At 41.4% G+C, this 27,665-nt stretch overlaps 1 protein-coding gene across 8 annotated transcripts in view; it reads left to right on the top strand.

Annotated features, from left to right (window-relative positions):
- The first annotated feature begins 1,400 nt into the window (after positions 1 to 1,400).
- Positions 1,401 to 27,665, top strand: part of dgkb (diacylglycerol kinase, beta) — a 94,013-nt gene continuing 67,748 nt past the window's right edge. For 3 of the 8 annotated variants that reach the window (XM_053327399.1, XM_053327396.1, XM_053327394.1), the window contains exons 1-6: positions 1,401 to 1,477; positions 9,682 to 9,758; positions 10,688 to 10,708; positions 11,690 to 11,830; positions 12,872 to 12,887; positions 20,870 to 21,010. In XM_053327399.1, coding sequence (XP_053183374.1) covers positions 1,408 to 1,477; positions 9,682 to 9,758; positions 10,688 to 10,708; positions 11,690 to 11,830; positions 12,872 to 12,887; positions 20,870 to 21,010 — 466 coding nt within the window. In that variant the 5' untranslated portion in view covers positions 1,401 to 1,407. Of the gene's footprint in view, positions 1,478 to 9,681; positions 9,759 to 10,687; positions 10,709 to 11,689; positions 11,838 to 12,871; positions 12,888 to 18,425; positions 18,442 to 20,869; positions 21,011 to 27,665 lie in introns of all 8 variants that reach the window. The other 5 variants (XM_053327400.1, XM_053327397.1, XM_053327395.1 and 2 more) reach the window with 3 other exon arrangements.

The raw sequence follows: 27,665 nt of genomic DNA, 5'->3' as shown, positions 1-27,665 counted from the left end.
AGCTTTAAACAAACACTGGAGGCTTCTAATTTACCTCCAGTGAAACACTAGAATTTGGACATTTGGACACAGTTCAAAACTGTAAGAACCAGCCTACAAAAGCTCATTTAGCTTGAACTTGATCATGTTGTCATCGTAGCAATCAGTTGATGCAAGGTTGTTGAAAAGCCGGACCAACGCAGCTTTGAATGCTTTGAATGCCCATATCAGGCATTTTCTCACATGAGGACCCTTCCACTTCCCTTCCACTTGTTGAAAAACCTTTCACGATGCCTCACTCAAAAACCAATTAACACTAGATTCACACACGCTCACTTACACTGTTTTTTAAAATACATTTTATTTCTTATCGGTTGCTTGTGTGCATGGATGATCTACATTTTCTGAGTGTTAAAGGAGAGCAAAGACTTTAGAAACCAACATTAAATGCGATCATAGCTTATATTTCCATTTTCCAGATGTTGCCATGACATTTCTAATGTCCCATTATGTTGTTTAATAGAGCGTAGCACTACAGTAATACTGCTCACTCTGCTCCCTGGGCTGACAGTTTAATTCTTGCTGTGGCCATCTGTGGCTTCTTTTTTATTAAAGAAATGAAATGAACAGTTTTTAAATACCTTTTGCATAGAAATAATAATATGAATGTATAATAATAAACATGAGTCAATAAATGTATGGGAGGAAAATTATTACAGTGTATATATATATCTATATCTATATATAGATATATATATATAGATATATATATTTATAGTCTATCGTCATATGCTATAGCTGTTTCTTTCTTTGGTTAAATGCTTCTCAAATACTTGCTATAATGTGATTTGAACTTGTCATCATTTCTCACTATCTATAAAATGTATTCATCAATTTTCAATTCTATATTCTGGCTTGTGTTAACTCGTTAAATTCTTCATCCTTCATTGGTCTGACTGACAATCACCAACGTCAGTGTTTAAAATGTCAAGTCCTTGGAACAACTTTGAAAAACATGGCGATGGAGAGACAAGGGACATGTTGGATGCCGCTCTGCTGACAGCTGCTGCAGGGAAATCTGACCTGAATATCACTGTTACAAGAACTGAAACTAAATAATATTCATGATATATATCTGTATGTGTTGATAAATCTATTTCTGTCCTTTTTTTATTTAGAATACATCCTCTCATTACGAACAACAACCATCTGCAGCTCTGAGCTCAATTCAGCTGCACATATGAGACAGTTTAACCTGCTTCGTCCTTTTCTGCCATTAAGCAAAGAGAAATGTGGCTGCGGCTGTTACAGTAATGGAGCAGGTACGAGATCTAATGTCTGATGTTTTCCCAGCGTGTGACATCCCCGCTGTCTGTGTGTTGCTGCCCGGGGAATGCTCGCTGGACGGAGAGACGACGCCTGAACACAATGAGCAGCCCGGACAAATGGGTCACACTGACCCCAGCTGAGTTCGCCCTGCTGCAGGAGTATGCTCAGTGTGAGTATAACAGAGCTACTCCTCGCTGGTTGTGTCTGACCGTGCTGAGGACATTTTACTATCTGTAGTTGTCTGCGTATGTGTGTGTGAGCCTACTCTTCAAGAACATATCAATCAGTCAGTCCATCATTATTTGTGTAGGACTTTTCATACATTGAGATGCAACACATTAATGCTTTACATATTCAGAACAAACTAATAAAAAGAAATCATCAAATATAGGATCTCATTTTCCAAACATGAACCTGCAATGAAGAAACACCAGAGGTAGGATTACCCTAACCCTAACTAAATAAAATAAAGAGCTAATAAAAGATATTTAAACTATACTAAAGGAAATAATAATAAAATAAAGTCTCTAATAAGAATAAAGTGGGTAAAACCGGAGATGTTAGGAGTAAAAGAGGAAAAGTACAGAAGTAAAATAGACATAAAAAGTGGGTTATGAAGAAGAAACAATAAAATGGAATAAACAGAAAAGTAAAATAGAAATAAAAGGCAGATTAATAAATAAATAAAATGCAATTGAAAGCCAAATGAAAAAGCTATAGGTCTACAGTATCACACCTTTAGACAGCATTGTAGTCAGTTGCATTTAATAGCAGTTTAAATTATTAAATCCTCAACTTGTGCATTTCAATAGAATAGAAATAGCTCATTTAAAGGATGTTTTTAACTAATTAATTCATCATGTGATTTCTAACAAAATGGAACAATATCAGAATCGGTCCCATTTTAGTATCTTTGCAGTTTTTCCTCGACAGTTAAATTTTTAAAATCCACACTAATCAATATTTTTATATTATAGAAAGATAAAATTGTTAAGTTTAATGTTAAAAGGGATAGGTAATTATTACCCATCATCTCTGCAGAGTGTTCTTAGCATCTTTCAGTTCATTCTTTTTGGTTTTACAGCCTGCAAATTCATTCTTTTTGATTCACTCTCTCTCTCTCCAGCAGCAGCCACGGGCCTTTTAACCCTTTAACAGGCAACGTGCACCAGGAGATACAGACTCTTTAACCTTCCTGTTGTCCTCCCGGGTCCTTCCACTGTCCTTCCTTCCTTCCTTCCTTCCTTCCTTCCTTCCTTCCTTCCTTCCTTCCTTCCTTCATCTCCGTCCTTCCTTCCTTCCTTCCTTCCTCAGATCTAAGTTCAGCTGTTAGGGTAAACGTTCCCTCCTTCTGTCCTTTCTTCCTTCCTTCATCTGTCCTTTCTTCCTTCCTTCCTTCCTTCCTTTCTTCCTCCCTTCCTCCCTCCTTTCCTTCCTTCTTCCTCCCTCCTTCCTTTCCTTCCTTCTTCCTCCCTCCTTCCTTTCCTTCCTTCTTCCTCCCTCCTTCCTTTCCTTCCTTCCTTCTTCCTCCCTTCCTTCCCTTCCTCCCTCCTTTCCTTCCTTCTTCCCTCCTTTCTTCCTTCCTTACTTGAGGTGCACGGCCTGTTTAAGGGTTAAATGAGAAAGCTCTGAAAAACCAACTGTGCACTAGACTCCGCACCAAATGGCAGAGGAGTGGAACATTCAGCAGATGAACAGCCAGATTTTTCCATACAGTTACCAGAAAATGAAAGCTAACGTTGTTCCAGTCTGCTGATTTTTTTTTAAATAGCAACCAGATTCTTAACAAGCTCACTATTACAGTTTTATAAGTTTCATAACTCTGAAGCAAACTAATATGTTGGTGGTTAACTCTTTATTGGGCAAATAATTATATTTGGTAACTTCTGTAAATATCCCAAAATATCCTTCCTTCCTTCCTTCCTTCCTTATTTCCTTCCTTCCTTCCTTCCTTCCTTCTTTCCTTCTTTCCTTCCTTCCTTTACTTCCTCCCTGCCTTCTTTCTTCCCTTCCTCTTTTCCTTTCTCCCTCCCTCGTTCCTTATTTCCTCCGTCCTTCCTTCCTTTCCTTCCTACCATCTGTCCTTCCTCCCTCCCTCCTTCTCTCCTCCCTTCCTTCTTTCCTTCCTCCGTCCGTCCTTCCTTCCTTTCCTTCCTTCCATCTGTCCTTCCTCCCTCCCTCCTTCTCTCCTCCCTTCCTTCTTTCCTTCCTCCATCCCCCTTTCTTCTTCCTTCCTTCCTTCTTTCTTCCCTTCCTCCCTCCCTCCTTCTCTCTTTCTTTCCTCCCCCTACCTTCCTTCCTTCCTTCCTTCCTTCCTTCCTTCCTTCCTCCCTCCTTCCTTCCCTTCCTTCCTTCCTTCCTTCCTTTCAATGAGTGTCCGATAAAGGGTTAAATAAAATGCTATTCCTTTAAAAAGCAATAATATTACTTTACATATTACTTAGTATCAAAAGTAATTAGTTACATTATTAGTTATATTCGCCATTTACTTTTGCCCCCCTCTCGCACCCTACCGAAAAAGTGACGTACAACCTGTTTAGCCAGTCGGCTTCTTTTAGAACTGAATCCGATTTATTAGAATAATAATGAACTTTACAGGAGGAGTCACTGCAACCTCTCACACCTGATGGGATACAGTGTGTTTATATTTTTACTAGGGCTGTCAAACGATTAATTTTTTTAATCGAGATTAATCGCAGAATTTCCATAGTTAATCGCGATTAATGGCGTTTTGAATTGCATGTTTAAAATCCTGTTATTTTCCATTTGAAGGCAGTTTTAAGCCCATAATGTAAAACATTTCTTACCAGAGTGTCTTAACTGGGAATCAATCACGGCTCTGCTGCGACTCCCACACTCCAAAATGGTCCTTTGGTGGAGCTGAGGCTTGCGATTAACGTGTTAACACTGACAGCCCTAATCTTTACTTATATATAAAAAAATAAAATAACTCTCTCTCCACAAGAGCAGCAAGGAATATCTCATGGTTTTACAAAACATTACATTACACATCATTTACACTGATATGGCTGTCCTGACATGTTAAGCAAGGTCCCAATGTTCAGAAATGAAACAATGATTTTATCTCATTAGCAGAAACTTCTCAAACCTCTTATCTGACAGTCTGTTCCCTCTAGGAATGAGCATCAAACCTCTTACACTAAAAACCCACCCACAGGTCTACTAGATGGGGTTAGAGTGCTCTGACTACTTCATGTAAATGTTTTTGACGTATGAGAACTGGTTCAGAGTCTCAGCCTTATATCCCCCTGACCTCAAATAGGCCATTACTTCTTTTTCTGCCGAGTAGCTGTCCTCAGGCTCTGTCTCAAATACAAAAAAAAAAAAAAAGTCAATTTCATTACGGCTGGCTGACGCCATGGAAGCAGAGGCCGGGTCCTCTGCAGGAACAGTTGTGTGACACTCTGCTGTCAGAAGCTGCCTCACAATCCAGTTTCTGTGGTTTAGTTGGAGTGCATGCATCGCTACTTGCTAGCACCAGAGGCCTTCTCGTCAATGCCTTTTTTTTTTTTTACTACATTACTGTGCTGCTATATGCTTCAGTAAATTAGATGTTGTATTTTTTGATGGTTAAACTCTTTTTCCTGTTCACACAAAGCTTACAACAGACAACAGTGCTGCAACAATCTTTAAATGACACAAATTTAAAATAATGACACACACTTAGAGCTGTGTAAAGCATGCCTCCGTCTCTCTCCCTCATCCTCTATCCTTTCATTTAGCTTTTTGTATCCAGCATGATCTACTCTACTCTGACCACTGATGTATTTACAGAACTGGATACTGTGTTGGAGGCAGGTTCCCGTTCATTCCTGTGAAAGTTGTGAATGAAGCCAAAAACCTGCCACATGTACACTTCATCATAGGATTGCATAACTAGGACTCTTTCTCTCTTTGGCAACACATTACAGCAGTGTTAATTAGATTAGTAACTGTAATGTAATTACTGTAACACATTACTGCCCAACACTGGTCCTCTTATAGTAATGAGCATCTTTTGGGTTGTGGGATGTTTGAATCTTGGTCTTTAGGAAATAGTTATCAACATTTTTATAGATCAAAAAACATCAATTAATTGAGAAAACCTTTGGCAGATTTTCTTATAGTCGTGTCTCTATGTAGTTTTCTCCAAACCACAACATTTTTACTGCTAACGTTTTTAGCTTGAAGCGAGTTTTCACCTCCCTCACTTTTGGGCTCTTGGAAAAATCGGGTGTCTGTTTTCATACCTTCCATAATCCTCACAGATGGAGACAAATGAGCAAGCATTAGAAGTCCCTGCCTACAGAAACACTGCTTTCTATCTGATAGCATCAAACCACCGAGTTAACCATAACAACAGTGTTCCTTTGCTGTAAACTGCAGCACAGTTCAATTCCCTGCACTCATCTCAAAGATCCCTTGCTCTAATGATAAAATGTCCACCACATTGTAACCGTATGATGGTCTTGCTGATGTAGTAAACGCGACGTACTCAAACATTTAATCTGCGTGTTGCCTTTTGAGCTCTGAATGATTCATTCGCCAACCAACAAATGGCTCCCCTGCTCACCAGACTGTGCTCTGGATGCCTGGAGTTTATGTTACGCTCCAACATGTTGACACATTTCATCATTTGAAATGGTACCAGGGATGGAAAATATGACGATACCTGGTAGGCTAACTGCAGGATGTTGTGCACCACCCACACATGGTCCTGGACAGACTTTGAACGTACAAATAAATCGTTAAACAAATGATGGAACTTACTTTGAAATTAGAAGTAGAGTTGTTAAGTGTTTAACATTTTAGATCCTGAGTGCTTTTTGCATCAGCTGTCTTCGTACGTTAGCAGAGTGGTTGAATATACTGCATTTCAGAGCTATTTTCAGTGTCAAACACGACATCTTGGAGGCAAATGGTACCTCTTATACTTGCTATTCAGAGCACCATGTGTGAATCTTAATAATTAATGCTTTTCACCCTTGTACCAGTGTTTCAGTTGGTAATGATATTTCTCTCTTTGATTGCTCTGTTCCTGGTGACAACACTGTTTCTTCCTCTGAGGAACTCTCCAGCTCTCCTGTGCTACACTACACTACACTTAAAAGCCAATCATTTTCTGGTCGTTGTTTTCCATGTTTTGCAAATATTTGTTTTGTGGGCGGCTGAGGAGTTTGTTGAATTACACAAGAAAAAGGTTTCAGAGTCATTAGCTTCACAATGAAATGAACATTGTGTGGGAATAAAAGGCGTAGAGCAAGAAGAAAGCAAGCAAAGCAGCAAGAGAGAACTTAAGAGTCTTGGTGCGTGTGTGCGTGCGGGTGCGGGCACACGTGCACGGAGGACAGATTTGGATAATCATGTTTCAACGAGCTCCGGGTGACTCTTTGTGCGCTATAAAATATCTCATTCTCTGAGCTGCACACAATAGGCATCAACTTACCTCACCTTCCCTCCTCATCTCTCCTGCAATCTCCCCTCCTGCCGGATCTCTCCCTGCCTTCTCATTAAAGTGAGCTGTACATACTTTCATAACATTTTAATAGCTGTGCGCCTAGTCAGGCACCGAAGATCTGACTCACAACAATTAGACTTTCTCTTAATGTGATATAATTGCTAATGTGTGTAGTGTAGCAGGGAGCTGCTTTATAGAAGGAGGATTCTTACCTCTCAAGGCAAAGAAGGTCTTCAGTGTGTTTATGAACCTTAAAAAGCATGAAATGAGCCTTGTCCTCTGATTACTGTGTCCCACACAACAGTTAAATCATTAGCCTGACTCCAGGAAAAACATTATAACTCAGCAGTGTTGGGTGAATGTGACAGGCAATCAGTGGATACATAATCACTTTGCTCGATAATGGTTTTGTGTGGAGGGCATGTTAATAAAGAGGGTCAATAATGATGACACACTCTCGGTCCATTGTGAGACATTTATTTCCACTCATTGTTGGTAAAAATGCATTATGAGCACATCAAAGATTTAAAGCCATTAGAGCAAGAGGTGACAAAATGTGACCGAATGTGACCCATTTTCTGTAACAGTTTTCTATGTACAGTATATAAACATAACTTCCACTAACTTCTAATGAATGGAACCAGACACAGATAGCCTAGCTTAGTGTGAGGTCTGACATTTTTTAGGGATACCTGGTTTGTAATCTGATGAATAATGAATGCATTGAATACAAAGCTAATAACTCAAAAGTGAAAAATCTGAAGTGACATATAGTACTGTGAAGTTTCCCAATCACTGTTTTTGAATTTGCAAAGCCTCCCAAACTCCCAATACACCTGCTGATTACCAATCAGTGACACGCTGTGCAGTTTTATGAACAGCAACTTTACCTCAGGGTCTCTGGCTGCTCCATTTAGCTAATGGCAGGGTGGCGTTTCAGCTCTATAAACATCTCTCCAGTGCAGAGCTGCTCTAGGAACAGACATCACTCTATCCATTGAGTTAAAGCTGTAGTGTGTGCATTAGTCTGTGTTTTTGTCTCTAGAAAAACCTCAATAGGAGGAGTGAAAAATCCACCTTTTCTTAAGTTCACTCAGGCTGTGAAGAGGTAATGCCCACAGGTTCAGTTTGATGCTTAGAGATGAACCAGGACCTCCAGTGCATATGAAAAAATGGTACTTCTAATTAACTTCAGTAACATTAGAACCTGGTATCTGTGGCGCAGCAAATTGATTTAGCAGCAGGGCTTATAAACGCTCTGCAGCATGCAGTAATTATCACAGCCAATCTCTCTCTCTGTTCAGGTTATTTTTTGCTTATAACTGAGGGCTAAAAAAACAGTTTTCTTAAAACAATTGCAATCGACCTGCTTTAAAGAAATCAACTTGTTTTCTTAGTTTTGATATGACACAACTTCTTCACTTGGGATGATTCTGTCTTGTTTTTTATTTCTAAAGTGATCATAATCTTTTTTTAAATTCTTAATAATGGAACATGACTACTTGTGTCGGTGTAAAATATGTTGTGATGATTAGCCCAAAGATAAATATCACAAGACTCTGCTGTCCCCGTCAGCTCTTTGATACTGGATAGTGTATTTTTCATCTTGTGGAGTTAGAAACACAGAAACATAACTAAAAAGAGAGTGAATATTCAACTTAAATTAAAATGCTACTTAACACCTGCTGAATGTGTAAAATGGCAACTCAAAATGGTAAAAATGATCTATCGCTAATATTAGCTTAGCATATAGACAGGAAGGGGATCATCAAGGGGAACATAGGGATGATCCTGTCTACAGTTAGCCAGTTAGCTGTGTTAGCCGCTGAGTTAGCAACCGAGTTAGCCGCCGAGCTAGCAACCGAGTTAGCCGCGATCAGGGAACATAGGACCCAAGGAACATAGGTAGGCTCCCACAGGAAGTAAGCGGAAACAGCTAGCCTGGCTCTATCCAAAGTTCAGAAATATGACCAAATATCTCTAAAGCTAATGTTAAACATGTATCTCACTAATTCAACCTAGCTGTAGCAGAACATATTAAAACAGCCACTTGTGGTTTATCACTAAAATATCCGGAAGGAGGAAGGAAAGAAGGGAGGGAGGAAGGAAGGAAAGAAGGACGGAAGAAGGAAGGAAAGGAGGAAGAACAAAGGAAAGGAGGGAAGAAGGAAGGAAAGGAGGGAGGGAGGGAGGGAGGAAAGAAGGAAGGAAAGGAGGAAGAAAGAAGGAAAGGACGGAAAGGAGGAAGGACAGACAGAAGGGAGGAAAGAAGGAACAGTCAAAACACTTTTTTTTCTTTACTTTTTGAAGTTCAACTAAGCCTCCAATAACAGTTGATATCACTAAAACCACCAAAAGTTTGTCAGTTTATACACAGCAGCACTGCACCATATGAAATGACGTCCTCTTCATGTAGTGAAATAACCTCGGCAGTTAGAAGCGTAGACTACTTCTTCACAGCTCTGACTTACAAAGACGTGAAGGTGCAAATCTTCCTGCAGATGTTATGATGCTGCATCCAAACCAAATATATGATCCACAGAGGGAGAGCTTGGCATTGTACTGTACACTTTGTAGTTCTTAAAGGTGCTGAGAAAGTCCAGAAAAATCAAATCCATAAACAGGACTGCGGCTTGGGTGACCGCTTAAGTCCGTACTTGTTTTCCTTTTCCTCGTAATTTCTCGAAGAAAGTCATTTACAGTAACAGATTTGTTTAAACTGGAACTATAATCCCCACACATGCCATTCCTTGCAGAGCGTAGTCATAAATCAAAGGTGTACTGTAATACCACATGAATGTTTAATGTTTAAAATGCATGCTCGCTGCAGGAGGAGGAAGCCAGATCTTTTTAAAACATAAACAGTCGAGCACAACACACAAATACTGTAACATGTCCTCAATGTTTTTCCTCAGACTCGACCAAGAAGCTGAAGGATGTACTGCAGGAGTTCCATGGAGATGGTGTGTTGGCTAAATACAATCCAGAGGAGGTATGTACTGTACAGTTATGTAACAGATATTTTAACACAACCCAACTACGTTAATAGTACCCATTAAGCACGGCAGCTGCAAATGTGGAACAATATCTATTACTTGAAGGATTAGCTAATCAATATGTTTGGTTGCTATGTTGATGATTTGCTCCTCTCATTGGAAAATCAGAACTTAACGCAGAACTGCAGATAATTGAATAAAATTATGTTTATTTTTATATATATTATTTTATATTATGATTATTTCTTTTTTTCCCTCAGTACTTAACCCTTAAACAGGCAGTAGTGGAAAATGGGATGTAAAAACTAAAACCCTAGTTATCTCATGTGCACCTAAGTAAAACATTTCCACAAATCTCCTTTTTAAATATTTTGTGTATTTTGGATTTTTTTTTTTGTATCTCCTCGAAGATACGTTGCCCCTATTAAGGTATAGAAATGGCCATAATGGTCATTATCACACATACTAGTTTCTAAACTGAGTTTTATCATTTATATCAAAGTATAAACCTACAACAAGCTTCAATTCTACCAATTTAGTCCTCCCAATTCCACACACAATTGGATAACGACCTGAACTAATCGTGCTCCGAAAACGGGTTAAAATAGTGAAGGCAAAAACACACAGTTACACTCATGTTGCAACTATTTCCTGGGAGAAGGGAGTCCATTTTGAATCCTTGGTTAATCATAACTTAAACTACGATTGCATGATAATTATAAAACCCTTAATGTAGTGGCTGTTCATCAACCTAGACACTGTCATGCTGCATTTGTCTTTGTGGTAACACATTAAATGTAATGCAGCAGTTCTTGATTCATTTATAATCATGTTGGGTTTCTCTCTCTCTCTCTCTCTCTCTCTCTCTCTCTCTCTCTCTCTCTCTCTCTCTCTCTCTCTCTCTCCACAATGCTGCGGATAATAGAAGCAAGAAATCCTCAGCCAGGTACTGTAACTATCTCCTCCTTTTGTTCAAATGTATTGTTGGTGTGTTTTGCTGAGTGCTCATACAGCTCTTTGCTGAATAACTCAACTCTCTCAAGCAGCTGTGAAACAATAAAGATTATCTTTAGAGTTTTTAATGGCTTTTTGTAGAGAACATGCAGCCATTTACAGATGCTTATTACTTACCCTAAGTGTTTTCCTCTGACTGGTTATAGTGTTTTTATGATCTTAATGTAAGAATGGTCCAATTTTCGGCCAGCTAAAATAAAGAAGTTTGAAGCTGTTTGCTTTAGAACAGGGGTGTCAAACATGCGAGGGGTACGATCTGGCCGCTTGCCATCACTTGCCATCTCGTGCTCTTTTCCTTTCTTCCACCTGTCCATCCTACCTTCCTTAATTCCTTTCTTCGTTCGTTTCTTCCTTTCTTCCTTCTGTCCTCCCTTCCATTCTTCCTTCTGTCCTTCCTTCCTTTCTCGCTTTCTTCCTTCTGTCTGTCCGTCCTTCACTGTCTCTCTTTCCTACCTTTCTTCCCTCTTTCCTTTTGTCCGTCTTTCCTTCCTTCCCTTCTTATTTCCTTATTTCCTTCCTTCCTTCCTTCCTTCCCTCCTTCTTTTTAATGATCCGGCCCACATGAGATCAAATTGGTCTGTATGTGGCCCTTGAATGAAAATGAGTTTGACACCTCTGCTTTAGAAGAATGCATTGTAGGAAACACCATATTATACTTTACTGAATGCAAAAGCAAAAAGCTGCAAATCCACTGAAACTACTCTAAAATAGATCTTCACCGCCCACCGCCCAAACAACACTTCAGGCATTCTTCAGAGTGCAGAAATCTATAACATGAATCCTGCTACAGTTTTACAAATGATCACAGATTCACCACACAGATGAAACAATGCAGCAGGAACTCATCTGTATTTTCCTGAACGATCACAGCTCACCGTGACAAACACCTTGTTCTATTTCTGTCTCGGTTCAGGAGATCGACTTTGAGGGCTTCAAGGTGTTCATGCAAACCTTCCTGGAGAGCGAACTCTCCGAAGAGTTCTGTCAACACCTCTTCATGACGTTTAGCAACAAGGGACCCAAACCCAGTCCCTCATCTTCTGACAAACACAAAGTCTCTGGTAAGTGTAGAAATACAATCTTCACCCCTTACACACCCTCAAGATATGTATACAGCTAACAGATGTTTTGTAGTTACAGCCTGTCACTCACAGCATTCCCTAAGTCACCTTACATCCACTTTACTCTACAAAGTTTCTTTAACCCTCCTGTCGTCCTTGAGTCAAGGAAGGAAGTTAGGGAGAAGAAGAAGGAAGGAAAGGAGGGAGGAAGGGAGGGAGGAAGAAGGAATGAAAGGAGGAAGGAGGAAGGAAGGGAGAAAGAAGGAAGGAAGGAAGGAAAGGAAGGAGGGAGGGTGGGAAGGAAAGAAGGAAGGTAGGTGGGAGGGAGGAAAGAAGGAGGGAAGGAAGGAAGGAAGGTAGGTGGGAGGGATGAAGGAAGGAAAGAAGGACAGAAGAAAGTAAGGAAGGAGGGAAGGAAAGAAGAACAGAAGGAAGGGAGGGAGGGAGGAAAGAAGGAGGGAAGGAAGGAAGGTAGGTGGGAGGGAGGAAGGAAAGAAGGAAGGAGAGAAGGAGGGAGGGAAGGACAGAAGAAAGGAAGGAAGGAGGGAAGGAAAGAAGTACAGAAGAAAGGAAGGAAGGAAGGGAAGAAAGAAGGAACAGTCAAAACAGATGGGGTCTATTTGACCCCGGGAGGACGACACAAGGGTTAAAGGTGTAAAAAGAGCGTTATATTTCTGTCTTGTGCTATTAGACAGTCTAACAGATTTCCTGCCAAGTCAAACCTAGTGGCACACAATGTAAATTGTAGTATAGTGGCTGCCAATAGTCTTGGCAATCATCTTGTTTGTTTACAGCTTTCATACTAATATCTCATTCTTGTGTAGTTATGAGTAATTAATAAATAAAATGGCACACATACAGTAGCGCTCCAGGCCACTGTTGATTCAGGCAGCATTTCCCTGCACTGCGACGAGGCTTCACACTTCTTTCTCTCTGCATAACAGCTCATGTGAATAATAAGGCTGATTTGACATTGTACTCAACCTGTAATGCAGGGGTGTCAAACTCATTTTCATTCAAGGGGCCACATACAGCCCAATTTGATCTCATGTGGGCCGGATCATTAAAAAGATAAGAGAAGGAAGAGAATACAGGAAGGAAAGGAAAGATGGAAGGAAAAAAGGGAGGAAGGACAGATGGAAGGAAGAGAAGAGAAGACAGATGGAGGGAAAGGAAGGAAGGAAAAGAAGACCAGAAGGAAGGAAGGATGGAAGGAAGGAAGGAAGGGAAGAGAAGACAGATGGAAGGAAGAGAAGAGAAGACAGATGGAGGGAAAGGAAGGAAGGAAGGAAGGAAAAGAAGACCAGAAGGAAGGAAGGATGGCAGGAAGGAAGGGAAGAGAAGACAGATGGAAGGAAAGAAGGGAAGATAGATGGAATGGAAGGAAGGAAGGAAGGACAGACGGAAGGAAGGAAGGATGGAAGGAAGGAAGGGAAGAGAAGACGGAAGGAAGAAAGGGAGGAAGGACAGATGGAAGGAAGAGAAGAGAAGACAGATGGAGGGAAAGGAAGGAAGGAAGGAAAAGAAGACCAGAAGGAAGGAAGGATGGAAGGAAGGAAGGGAAGAGAAGACAGATGGAAGGAAAGAAGGGAAGACAGATGGAGGGAAAGGAAGGAAGGAAAAGAAGACCAGAAGGAAGTAAGGATGGAAGGAAGGAAGGTAAGAGAAGACAGATGTAAGGAAAGAAGGGAAGATGGATGGAGGGAAAGGAAGGAAGGAAAAGAAGATCAGAAGGAAGGAAGGATGGAAGGAAAGAAGGGAAGAGAAGACAGATGGAAGGAAGAGAAGAGAAGACAGATGGAGGGAAAGGAAGGAAGGAAAAGAAGATCAGAAGGAAGGAAGGATGGAAGGAAGGAAGGGAAGAGAAGGCAGATGGAAGGAAAGAAGGGAAGACAGATGGAGGGAAAGGAAGGAAGGAAAAGAAGATCAGAAGGAAGGAAGGATGGAAGGAAGGAAGGGAAGAGAAGACGGAAGGAAGGAAAGAAGGGAAGACAGATGGAGGGAAAGGAAGGAAGGAAAAGAAGATCAGAAGGAAGGAAGGATGGAAGGAAGAAAGGGAGGAAGGACAAATGGAAGGAAGAGAAGAGAAGACAGATGCAGGGAAAGGAAGGAAGGAAAAGAAGACCAGAAGGAAGGCAGGATGGAAGGAAGGAAGGGAAGAGAAGACAGATGAAAGGAAAGAAGGGAAGATAGATGGAGGGAAAGGAAGGAAGGAAAAGAAGACCAGAAGGAAGGAAGGATGGAAGGAAGGGAGGAAGAGAAGACAGATGGAGGGAAAGGAAGGAAGGAAGGAAAAGAAGACCAGAAGGAAGGAAGGATAGATGGAAGGAAAGAAGGGAAGATAAATGGAAGGGAAGGAGGGAAGGACAGACAGAAGGAAGGAAAAAAGGAAGAAGGAAACTGGGCCGGATTGGACCTCTTGGTGGGCCGGTTCTGGCCCACGGGCCGCATGTTTGACACCCCTACTGTAATGTAATATTTTCAAATAATTCAAACTCAATCGTGTGTTACACTCTGTTTAATGTCATCTTCTGATATAATTAAGTCCTCACATTACAAATATGCTGACATGAATTTCAGATTCAGCTTCAAAATTAGGACACAACCAAGTCCTCCAAAAACCAAATTATCATATCTCACAGCTTTCGGGAAAAAATAATCTTGTAAAGGAAGCATCCTTAAAAACCTTTAAAAAGACATTAAACTGAAGCAAATGAAACACTTTATGATGGAGAATGGTGCATGACCAAATGCTTGCATAGAAAACATTATCCAAGCAACAGTTACCACAGCACCCACCGCAGAGACTACCTTCCTTCCTTTCTTTCCTCCGTCCTTCCTTCCTTTCCTTCCTCCCTCCTTCCTTCCTTCCATCCTTCCTTCCATCCATCCATCCTTCCTTCCTTCCTTCCTTTCCTTACTTCCATCTGTTCTTCCTCCCTCCCTCCTACTCTCCTCCCTTCCTTCTTTCCTTCCTCCATCCCCCTTTCTTCTTCCTTCCTTCCTTCTTTCTTCCCTTCCTCCCTCCCTCCTTCTCTCTTTCTTTTCTCCCCCCTACCTTCCTTCCTCCCTCCTTCCTTCCTTCCTTCCTTCCTTCCTTCCTTCCTTCCTTCCATCCTTCCTTCCTTCCTTCCTTCCTTCCTTCCTTCCATCCTTCCTTCCTTCCTTCCTTCCTTCCTTCCTTCCTTCCTTCCTTCCTCCCCTGCTTTCTCCCTTCCTTTCAATTAGTGTCCTATAAAGGGTTAAACTGAAGCAAATGAAACACTTTATGATGGAGAATGGTGCATGACCAAATGCTTGCGTAGAAAACATTATCCAAGCAACAGTTACCAGAGCACCGCAGAGACTACCTTCCTTCCTTTCCTTCCTCCCTCCTTCCTTCCTTCCATCCTTCCTTCCATCCATCCGTCCTTCCTTCCTTCCTTCCTTTCCTTACTTCCATCTGTTCTTCCTCCCTCCCTCCTACTCTCCTCCCTTCCTTCTTTCCTTCCCCCATCCCCCTTTCTTCTTCCTTCCTCCTTCTCTCCTCCCTTCCTTCTTTCCTTCCTCCATCCCCCTTTCTTCTTCCTTCCTTCCTTCTTTCTTCCCTTCCTCCCTCCCTCCTTCTCTCTTTCTTTTCTCCCCCCTACCTTCCTTCCTTCCTTCCTTCCTTCCTTCCTTCCTTCCTTCCTTCCTTCCTTCCTTCCTTCCTTCCTTCCTTCCTTCCTTCCTCCCCTCCTTTCTCCCTTCCTTTCAATGAGTGTCCTATAAAGGGTTAAACTGAAGCAAATGAAACACTTTATGATGGAGAATGGTGCATGACCAAATGCTTGCATAGAAAACATTATCCAAGCAACAGTTACCAGAGTACCGCAGAGACTACCTTCCTTCCTTTCTTTCCTCCGTCCTTCCTTCCTTTCCTTCCTCCCTCCTTCCTTCCTTCCATCCTTCCTTCCATCCATCCATCCTTCCTTCCTTCCTTCTTTTCCTTACTTCCATCTGTTCTTCCTCCCTCCCTCCTACTCTCCTCCCTTCCTTCTTTCCTTCCTCCATCCCCCTTTCTTCTTCCTTCCTCCTTCTCTCCTCCCTTCCTTCTTTCCTTCCTCCGTCCCCCTTTCTTCTTCCTTCCTTCCTTCTTTCTTCCCTTCCTCCCTTCCTCCCTCCTTCTCTCTTTCTTTTCTCCCCCCTACCTTCCTTCCTTCCCTCCTTCCTTCCTTCCTTCCTTCCTTCCTTCCATCCTTCCTTCCTTCCTTCCTTCCTTCCTTCCATCCTTCCTTCCTTCCTTCCTCCCCTGCTTTCTCCCTTCCTTTCAATTAGTGTCCTATAAAGGGTTAAACTGAAGCAAATGAAACACTTTATGATGGAGAATGGTGCATGACCAAATGCTTGCATAGAAAACATTATCCAAGCAACAGTTACCACAGCACCCACCGCAGAGACTACCTTCCTTCCTTTCTTTCCTCCCTCCTTCCTTCCTTCCATCCTTCCTTTCATCCTTCCTTCCATCCATCCATCCTTCCTTCCTTCCTTCTTTTCCTTACTTCCATCTGTTCTTCCTCCCTCCCTCCTACTCTCCTCCCTTCCTTCTTTCCTTCCTCCATCCCCCTTTCTTCTTCCTTCCTCCTTCTCTCCTCCCTTCCTTCTTTCCTTCCTCCATCCCCCTTTCTTCTTCCTTCCTTCCTTCTTTCTTCCCTTCCTCCCTCCCTCCTTCTCTCTTTCTTTTCTCCCCCCTACCTTCCTTCCTCCCTCCTTCCTTCCTTCCTTCCTTCCTTCCTCCCCTTCTTTCTCCCTTCCATTCAATTAGTTTCCTATAAAGGGTTAAACTGAAGCAAATGAAACACTTTATGATGGAGAATGGTGCATGACCAAATGCTTGCATAGAAAACATTATCCAAGCAACAGTTACCACAGCACCCACCGCAGAGACTAGCTGTCGTCTTGGCTTCAGCTATAATGGGGGATCCTACCGATAGTTACAACGGGTTAGGATAGGCTAACAACTGCTGGATGTTTAATGAGCAATGACTGAGCATGTAGTGTCTAAACAAGCTGCAGTTATGAGTAGATGTTATATCCAAAAAAAAAAAAGACACAGATACAATGGTAGTGTTAGTAATATAATTGCCTTTGTACTGTACGTCTTCTTTTTTTTTTCCCTGCCTGCATTAGAGAGAGATTTTTATGTCATTGAACAGCAGATCAAAAGAGTGTATTACAGAGCACAAAAAAATGAATGTGCCACCATTTGCTGGTAAATCTCAGAGGCTGCAAATTGAAAACATTCCTCGTGGGGGGGATTTAGCGGTACTGAATTACATTTACAGTAAAAAAGAAATAAATAAATGAAAGTGAGGTTGCTATATCTGTAAATCTGTAAATGAATTCAGCTGGCGATTTTTGAACACTGACATAATTTTAACCCTTTATTGGGCAAATAATTATATTTGGTAACTTCTGTAAATATCCCAAAATATCCTTCCTTCTTTCCTTCCTTCCTTCCTTCCTTCCTCCCTTCCATCCTTCCTTCCATCCTTCCATCCTTCCTTCCTTCCTTCCTTTCCTTCCTCCCTTCCTTCTTTCTTCCCTTCCTCCCTCCTTCTCTCTTTCTTTCCTCCCCCCTACCTTCCTCCCTTCTTTCTTTCCTCTGTCCTTCCTTCCTCCCTCCCTCCTACCTTCCTTCTCTCCGTCCTTCCTTCCTTCCTCTCTTCCTACCTTCCTTCCTTCCTTTCCTCCCTCCCTTCCATCATTCCTCCCTCCTTCTTTCCTCCCTTTCATCATTCCTTCCTTCCTTATGTATTTCAATGAGTGCCCTATAAAGGGTTAAACCCCAAACAATATTACGAGGTATTACCTGTTTTTTTTATATCAGTGTTTGACCAGCAGTGGAATAGCCTGAACACCCTGATATTCACATCTGGATTGTCTCACTCAAAGCTTTAACCATCTTGTTAGCTTCCCTTTTTTTTTTCTCCACATCTTCTTCTTGGTAATAACATAATTGAATACACTCCATTTTGTGTATTTTATAAAAGAGTAAATGACCCAAATATTTTGTATAGTGAGTATAAATCTGAATAAACAATGTCATTACAAGGCTGACAGATGCAAAACCTGTTATAATAAATAAAAATGTGAGGACTCTAAGACCACTATTGATAGTTTCTCTTGGTAGCGCTCCCACTTGTGTGAATTCAATATTTATTGCATATTTCTTTGCCCCATTTACCTGATTGAGCATGTGTGGAACAGGATCAGTGCAGGCTATGCGAGTGTGTTGATTGGTCCTCATTGATCTAGTTTTGTTTGCTATAAACCCTCCCACCATCCTGGCTATTTATCAAAGTGGGATATACGAGCCAACAAGTCCTGTGTGCACACAGACGCCTGCAATCTCATAACATTAGAGGGTTTATTGTCACATACAAATACTTTAATAAGCACACAGGGCACTAACTTGTTTACAATTACTTTCCAAATTAATTACCATGGCTCTTTGATGAGAGCGCTGTAGTGAAAAAAGAATAATAATAGCCTATGTTCATTTGTCATCATCGCTTATGGATGTTAGGACAATCATAATCTTCTATTCAGCTATCAATGCATTTTCAGATGTTGTCTGGGTTGAGTCACAGCAAGGTACCCACAGTCCTCTTCTCCCTAGTCTCATCCTCCAGCTGGATCCTGGTGCATTCCCAGGCCAAGTGGGACGTGAAATTCTTCTTCCTGCAGTCACTTGAATCAGATGCACAAGCCAGAGCTAATCAGATGTCTGTATCTCCTCTGCATCAACTGTCTGTAATTATGGATGACGTGTCTTCACTTCATGCCGCTAAGCAAAAGTGAAGCCAACATTTCCCCTTTCAGGGAGCTGCCATCTTTCTTGAGTGGCGTAATTTGGAGCCAGAGTCCGTAGAGTAAAGTAGAAAGCATCTGCAGGAAAAATGTGTTATACTTTTTTAGTTTGGCTCATGTCCCAACTCTTTAACATGGAGAGACTTATGACATATACTGCAGCCAGCTACCAGGGAGTGATCCAGATGTGTTGGCTTCACTTTTGAGGACGCTGTTGTGACATCCATTTTTATATACAGTCATTGCTCCTCACCTGATCTGTAAGGGTTTAGCAAAGCCATCCAGCAAGGAAAACTTTCTTTAGCCACTTGTTTCTGTGATCTCAAGCTTGGAAAGTATCCACCAGTAAATCTCAAGCTTCTCCTTCAGCCTCAGCTCATTTCAGCAGTAATCTCTCTTAACCTGTTTTTACAGAAGACACGCTCTTATTGTCACAGTCCTATTTGTTTCAACCATTCCCACAATACCCCACATAATCTACAATCCACTGTGCATCATAGCCTGGAGCTCAGTACTAATGCTGTAAATATGAGATGGATGGTAAAACATTCAGGTCAAGTAGAACAACTCAAGATGGTTGTATAACACAATCCAAGGCATCTGGTTTAGGGAGGGTTAGAAATAGTGTCTAATAACAATATGTAGCTCTAAATTAATTACATTCTTGCTGATACAAGGCATCCATACCCGTTGGTTTTGAGTAATTTCTCTATTATTGAGAGCTAAGTCCAAGTCATATATCATAAGTTTTTGAAAAATCTAAGCTTCCTAGTTTTCAGTCATCCATGAAATGCTGAGGTGAACAATATCAACATGAATTTTGGATGAACATGACCACAGCATAAAGATGCCAAGCTAATATTTTACCATATTAATGTAGGCCACCATTTTAACGTGCAAAGTGTGTTAGAGCAGGGGTGTCAAACATGCGGCCCGGGGGCCAGATACGGCCCGCCGAGGGGTGCAATCCAGTGCTCTTTTCCTTCCTTCCATCTGTCCTTCCTTTCTTCCTTTCTTCCTTCCATCTGTCCGTCCTTCCTTTCTTCCTTCTGTCCTTCCGTCCGTCTGTCCTTCCTTTCTTCCTTCCATCTGTCCTTCCTTCCTTTCTCCCTTCCTTCCTTCTGTCCTTCCTTCCATCTGTCCTTCCTTCCTTCCTTCCATCTGTCCTTCCTTTCTTCCTTCCATCTGTCCTACCTTCATTCCTTCCATCCGACCTTCCTTCCTTTCTTCCTTCTTTCCTTCCTTCCATCTGTCCTTCCTTCATTTCTTCCTTTCTCCCTTCCTTCCTTCTGTCCTTCCTTCCATCTGTCCTTCCTTCCTTTCTCCCTTCCTTCCTTCTGTCCTTCCTTCTATCTGTCCTTCCTTCCTTTCTCCCTTCCTTCCTTCTGTCCTTCTATCTGTCCTTCCTTCCTTTCTTCCTTCCTTCCTTCCTTTCTCCCTTCCTTCCTTCTGTCCTTCCTTCTATCTGTCCTTCCTTCCTTTCTTCCTTCCTTCCTTCTGTCCTTCTATCTGTCCTTCCTTCCTTTCTTCCTTCCTTCCTTCCTTTTGCCTGTCTTTCCTTCCTTCCTTTCTTATTTCCTTATTTCCTTCCTTCCTTCTTTCCTTCCATCTTTTTAATGGTCCGGCCCACATGAGATCAAATTGGTCTGTATGTGGCCCTTGAATAAAAATGAGTTTGACACCCCTGTGTTAGAGTAACTGCTATCTTTTATTTGCCCTCCAATGTGTGTGTGTGTATGTGTAAACACAATATTATATGTACCATAGTGACTATAGTGCTACTGGAAATCCCATATGTGGTTCTGGTCTATAAACCTGATTAGATTTGACAACTGACGACTAACCACGTATATTAATTGGTTTTATCAGCTCACCCGAATGGCTAATCGATAGTGAAAGTGTTAATGACTTTACATCATGTATTGATCTTTAGCCTACCATTAAACACACTGAGATGGGGTTGAAAACATTTATGTGTGTAGTAAATGAACCCACATGCAAGAATACAGCCGTGCCCTGAAAACAAAGCAAACCTTTAACTGAACTAAAACCAAACTCACACTGGAGCATGTGTTCGTTCACCCTTCAGTGAACTGGAGACCACCCACCATCGATCAATCTGACTGTATGACCCATCCGGTTGTTGGGCGAACATTAGAGGCATTGTGGAGGATGTTTTGACCTTTCATCTCGTCTTCCAGCAGGGCTGAAGCTGATCAAAGGCAACTCGACCCCTCTGAAGATGCCCGCGCTGCCCAGACCTCTGGATACTGTTCAGCTGAAGGACATCGTGTGTTACCTCTCATTGCTGGAGGGTGGACGTCCTGAGGATAAGCTGGAGTGTGAGTATCACATGTCACATGACTGTTTGGTAGGGATGTGTCCAAAAAAATCGATCCATCAATTAATATCGATTTTCTATTTAAAAATTCGATATCGATTAAAAATTGTGTGAATGGATTTTTCCAGAGAGAATAGATGGAAGCATGAAATTTAAAATAATAATTATAATTTGAGAGTTTACAACTTTGTCTTGTATTTGAACTGACATGCTTATCCATCATCTCTATGGTTACATGATGACATCATCACTATGGTTACATGATGACATCATAATTCAAAATGACATGATTTAAAATGCCACTGGTCTTAAGGGTAAATACACATAGGAAGGAAGGAGAGAGGAAGGAAGGAAAGGAGGGAGGAAGGAAGGGAGGAAAGGAAAGAAGGAAGGAAAGGAGGGAGGAAAGAAGGGAGGGAAGGAAACATAATTCAAAATGACATGATTTAAAATGCCACTGGTCTTAAGGGTAAATACACATAGATGCTATCATGCTAGATCCCAGTGTTGGAGCAGACTCATCATTTAACTTTACTCTTGAACAATTTGGTGTCCACACATGATTGCATGTTAAAAATATTGTCTGACTTACAAAATAGAAACTCTGGGAACATAAAATTGAATCGATATTGAATCGAATCGAGAATCGGATCGAATCAGGACTCTGTGAATCGGAATTGAATCGATTCAGGAAATCATTGACAATACCCAGCCCTACTGTTTGGTTCCTTGATTGATCTGCAACAAAAATCTGAGGTAAAGTAATGTGCAGTTGGTGGACAGGTCCTACTACTAGAATCAGAAGCAAGAAACACTATTAAGCTAGTTTACACAAATAAAACAATAATATACATAACTAGACAAAATGAGTCATCAGGACCCATTAGTCACATATCTGCTTTGGAAGCAGAGGAAATGTCACAGATGGAGCCAGTGGGTGGCTTAGTAAGGTCAGACTGAAGCCCAGTGAAAAAGACAAAGGTAAGAGAGGAGAAAGGTAATCCTGGCTCTGCTGCTTTTTGGTAAAATGTAATATCAGGCCAAATTAAATGGCTGATCTTCTTAGTTTTAATTAATAATATTTGCCATTAGCAGTCTAGATAATCTTTAATGAAAGATAAGAAGTCTCCCGCTGTTTTAAGGTACAAATATGCAAACTATTTGGTGCCAATAGTACAAATACAGACTAACATCGTTTCCAACATCTTCTTCCTTCACCTCAATACAGTAAAGCCTAAATTCTTATCAAATGGACATTAGTATTTAAATGATTATACATAAAAGGGAAAAGTCAATTGACAGAAAATTTATCAGCAACCTTCGACTTATCAGATGTTGAAGATTTGCTGCTTTTCCCTCTGTTTAATATGATGGTTTCCATGTCTGTGAAAGGATCCTGTACACTGTCTGTCACTTATACTTACTAATATACTTAAATAATGATGTTTTGGTCCTCGGAACTTCATCAGGAAATGTTTATATAATAATAATTAGGGCTGTCAAACGATTATTTTTTTTTATCGCGATTAATTGCAGAATTTCCATAGTTAATCGCGATTAATCGCATTTTGAATTGCATGTTTAAAATCCTGTTATTTTCCATTTGAAGGCAGTTTTAAGCCCATAATGTAAAGCATTTCTTACCAGAGTGTCTTAACTGGGAATCAATCACGGCTCTGCTGCGACTCCCACACTCCAAAATGGTCCTTTGGTGGAGCTGAGGCTGGCTTGGCTGCACCTGGGTGTTTAGCGTGGAGGTGCTAACTCAAACTCCACGTACTCCGGTGGTAGTTAAACTCCGTTTGACACAGGTTGCATTTTACTTTTGACTTGTCAACTGAAGCGTCTGGAAGTGTTTTAAAGTTAAACAAGCCGTTCAAAAGTCCAGTAGCTCTCTTACTTTCCATCAGCGCGGTAGGTTTACTGCAGGAGGCCACTTCAAAGCATAGCGCTACAGCTAGAGGAGCCGTCTACAGGGGAGTAGAAGGGACAAAAAGGCTTGCAACATTAAAATGCCATTAAAAAAATATATATATATATATTTTTAATATCAGAACACCTCAGAGTGCATAATTGTGTTTATGCAATTTGAACATTAACAAGGTAGTGTTCAAATCGCCTCTTTTTTTTTATTTTTTAGCATTACTATCTGGTAACAGCATCAGTCACAAGTGTTGTTGCTATGGTTACCCTCAGTTTAACAAACCTTGCGCACCGACTTTGAATGATGGTTTACTGCAGGGGTGTCAAACATGCGGCCTGGGGGCCAGGTTCGGCCCGCCAAGGGGTGTGATCCGGCCCACTTGCCATCCTGTGTTCTTGTCCTTCCTTCCTACCTTCCCCTTTTCCTTTCTTCGTTCCTTCCTGCCTTTCTTCCTTCTGTCCTTCCTTCCTTCCTTCCTTCCTCCCTTCTGTCTGTCCTTCCTCCCGTTCTTCCTTCCTTCCTTCCTTGTTTCTTTCCTTCCTTCCTTCCTTCCTTCCTTCCTACTTTCCTTCCTTCCTTCTTTCCTTCCTCCCATTCTTCCTTCTGTTCTTCCTTCCTCCCTCCCTTCTGTCTGTCTGTCCTTCCTTCTTTCCTTCCTTCTGTTCTTCCTTCCTCCCTCCCTTCTGTCTGTCCTTCCTTCTTTCCTTCCTTCTGTCTTTCCTTCCTCCCGTTCTTCTTTCCTTCCTCCTGTTCTTCCTTCTGTCCTTCCTTCCTCCCGTTCTCCCTTCTGTCTGTCCTTCCTTCCTTCTTTCCTTCCTTCCATCTGTCTGTCCATCTTTCACTATCTGTCTTTCCTACCTTTCTCCCCTCCTTCCTTTTGCCTGTCTTTCCTTCCTTCCCTTCTTATTTCCTTCCTTCCTTCCTTCTTTCCTTCCATCTTTTTAATGATCCGGCCCATATGAGATCAAATTGGTCTGTATGTGGCCCTTGAATGAAAATGAGTTTGACACCTCTGATTTACTGTGAGTTGCTGAAAACTCAAAATGACCTCCTCATGCTATACTTTGCCCTGCATCTGTTTCAACTAGCTTTTGATCCCCTATACTCCTGTTTGCAACTAATGCCTTTGAGCCACTGATTATGGTCACAAATGAATGAAACAACCAGTGCAAAAAAAACACAAGCATCTATTTTGACCAGGTGCTGAGCCCAAAAGGACTGTAACTGTAAATTATAAATCTCTTAACCCTCGTGTCGTCCTCCCGGGTCAAATTGACCCTATCTGTTTTGACCATTCCTTCCTCCCTCCTTTCCTTCCTTCTTCCCTTCCACCTCCCTTCCTTTCTTCCTTCCTTCCTTCCTTCCTCCATTCCTTCCTCCCTCCTTTCCTTCCTTCTTCCCTTCCACCTCCCTTCCACCTCCCTTCCATCCTTCCTTCCTCCTTTCCATCATTCTTCCCCCATTCCTTACACCCTCCTTTCCTTCCTTCTCCCCTTCCACCTCCCTTCCTTCCTTCCATCCTTCCTTCCTTCCTTGACTCAAGGACAACAGGAGGGTTAAAAGGCTCACAATACTGTCATCTACTCCTCTTCACATGTCTTCTTTATCACATGAAGGAAGATTTGGTGCTCTATACCAGGAAAGGTGCAAAGGACACAATGGAATGACTATAATAAATAATTACTATATAATAATTTTAGTCTTTTCATCCATTTCTACCCCTTTGGCTCTGCACACCGAAGCTCTTTGTGTCTTTGAGGTTAACATGACATGACAACTTCAACTCGAACAAACACAGTGTATTTATAATAACCCTTTTTTTCAACTAATACCAGACAGGTATTGGGTTTTCTATATACTTCGAACAGTACAGTGTTATATTAGTCTTAACATCTATCTTTTGGCTTTTGTCCACTATTCTTGGGTGTCAGGTGTATTTGGTGATTAATCCTCCTGTTGTCCTCGAGTCAAGGGAGGAAAGGAGGAAGAAGGAAGGGAGGGAGGGAGGAAGAAGGAAGGAAAGGAGAGAAGGAAGAGAGGAAAGGAAAGGAAAGGAAAGGAAGGTAGGAGGGAGGGAAGGAGGAAAGAAGGACAGGGGGAGGGAGAAAGGAAGGAAGTAAAGAAGAACAGAGGAAAGAAAGAAGGAAGGAAGGTACGAGGGAGGGAAGGAAGGAAGGAGGGAGTGAGAAAGGAAAAGAAGAAGGAAGGAAGGAGGGAGGAAAGCAGGAACAGTCAAAACAGATGGGGTCAATTTGACCCGGGAGGACGACACAAGGGTTAAGAAAATCTTCCTTGTTTTAATATTCTTTCTGTTGAAACTAATTAAAATAATCTCTATAAGCGTTCAACCAAAATTATTATGCTTTATTTTTTTCAAAACCTTCTGGTCTCAAAGGTGCCGTCTGGTTGGAGCCTTTATTCTCAATTTTTTATCGACTTAAATTCAACACATTGAACCATTTCTGCCCTTTTTTGCTTTGTTATCTGACGTCTTTAGAGGTGGTCTTTACAGCTTCCATAAAGCTTCTCTGAGTATGTTTTTGATTCCTCATGTTTGCAGCTTATTGACACATCTACTCACATCTCTTAATTGCATTTATCACATCATTTATTCACAGGGTTACATCGCTTAATTGGACAGACTTTTTTTCTGTGTTGCTGTAATTCTCATCCATCTGCTGAATTATTGAGTAGGGTAGCACTCATTAAGCGCAGAGATGACTAAATAATTCAACTGATGCTGCCTGTGTGTGAGCACACCATGGGTTTAACTATGGATGATATCTTGTTAAGCATCCCCATCTCTTCTCTTCTGTGATTTAGTTATTTCTGTAGTGGATGGGTCCCTCTGCTGGTTTCTGTGAGAACTGCTTAAATTTAAATGCATGGATTGTTTGAGCACGGATTGTTTTTTGGGGGTTTTTTTTTCATATCAGGATGATGTGCATCTGCATCTCATCTGCATCATCAGCAAATTAGTACAAAAGTCTGAACTACAAAAACATCTGTGTTAAAAAGTAATTCAGTCTGAGATCCAGCGTGCAGCCTGCAAGGCGTCAGTATCTCGAAACAAAGCAGAATAAGACAGATTTCTGCACCAAGAAAAACCTTCAAACCAAATACTTTGTAATCTAATCCCACTGGCAGTCTCCTTAGGATGCATTTTTGTGCCACAGTACAAGCCAGTGCTTCATTGCAGAAAGAAATCTTACAAGACGATAGCTTTACAAAGTTTGTGAGGATGATATATTGGTGTGAAAATGCTTTACAATAACTTCTGATTTCAACAAATATGTCTTGTCACATTCATAAAAATGTTTTGCTATAATAAGAACAATTACAGATGTTTCAGAACACTTAAAACAAAATAGGTTCAGTTAAAAAACCTATAAAATAAACTGAGGATATAGTAAATACTGTATAGAGGTAAAGCGAGGAAAGTCCACAAAAGAAGGTGTTAACAGTTAAAATCTGTAGTACACACGAACTAGTGTTGATATTTAACTATCAAGGCAACTTCATCTAACCAGCAACAAAGACATCAACCATAACCATAAATTCAATAAGTATAAATAACTCACTTTCACACAATTTGGAAAATATGTTTTCACTATTATACAGCAATATGTGTATTAGTATTGGGGCGTATGCACAAAAAAGGACATAATTTGTCTAGAGAGCTTTAATTGCAAGTAAGGATATTATATTATTACTATAATAAGTGTCATAAAAAGTCATAATTTCACATGAAAAAGACTTTGAACTTTGTCTCATTATAAAAATGATTCAAAGGATTTTCTTTTTTTTTTCCTGGAACAATCCTTGAGTTGTTTCTCAGTACAACCCATTTGTACTGTAACAACAAATCCTATCATCATGTGGACTTTATTGCCTTTTTTGGGGCCCCTTTGGGTAACCACAATCACCTACTTGTGACACCTTCAACCTCCACCCAGCACCCAACACCAGACACTAGCATCACTTCCTCCCTTCCCTTTGACTGAAAAAGGTCACACCCTCTCAGGAAACTGACAATTAGCTCCTCGTTAGTGGCCTGACGAACCGCCGTCTGACGTCAACTCCTCATGATGTCAGCACCCTCCCACTGCTTGCTCCTCAACCGCACTACACATGGAGGCCACAGTGGGTGCGGAGGTGGGAGGTGGGGCAGCGGTGGGTTTAGAGCACTTCTATCTATAGCCATTAACCCTTTATTGGGCAAATAATTATATTTGGTAACTTCTGTAAATATCCCAAAATATCCTTCCTTCCATCCATCCTTCCTTCCTTCCTTCCTTCCTTCCTTTCCTTCCTCCCTGCCTTCTTTCTTCCCTTCCATCTGTCCTTCCTCCCTCCCTCCTTCTCTCCTCCCTTCCTTCTTTCCTTCCTCCGTCCTTCCTTCCTTCCTTTCCTTACTTCCATCTGTTCTTCCTCCCTCCCTCCTTCTCTCCTCCCTTCCTTCTGTCCTTCCTCCATCCCCCTTTCTTCTTCCTTCCTTCCTTCTTTCTTCCCTTCCTCCCTCCCTCCTTCTCTCTTTCTTTCCTCCCCCCACCTTCCTTCCTTCCTTCTTCCTCTGTCCTTCCTTCTTTTCCTTCCTCCCTCCTTCCTTCCTTCCTTCCTTCCTTCCTTCCTCCCTTCCTTTCAATGAGTGTCCTATAAAGGGTTAATATGGAAATGATCTGCAGCCAGGTCATGTTGTAGTTGCTGTCACGATTCGGTTGCATTCAGACTC

This window comes from Scomber japonicus, chromosome 10 (assembly GCF_027409825.1).
Source record: "Scomber japonicus isolate fScoJap1 chromosome 10, fScoJap1.pri, whole genome shotgun sequence".
In the NCBI taxonomy this organism is placed as follows: Eukaryota; Metazoa; Chordata; class Actinopteri; order Scombriformes; family Scombridae; genus Scomber; species Scomber japonicus.
The sequence above is the reverse complement of the archived record's forward strand: the minus strand, read 5'-3'. Positions and strand labels throughout refer to the sequence as shown.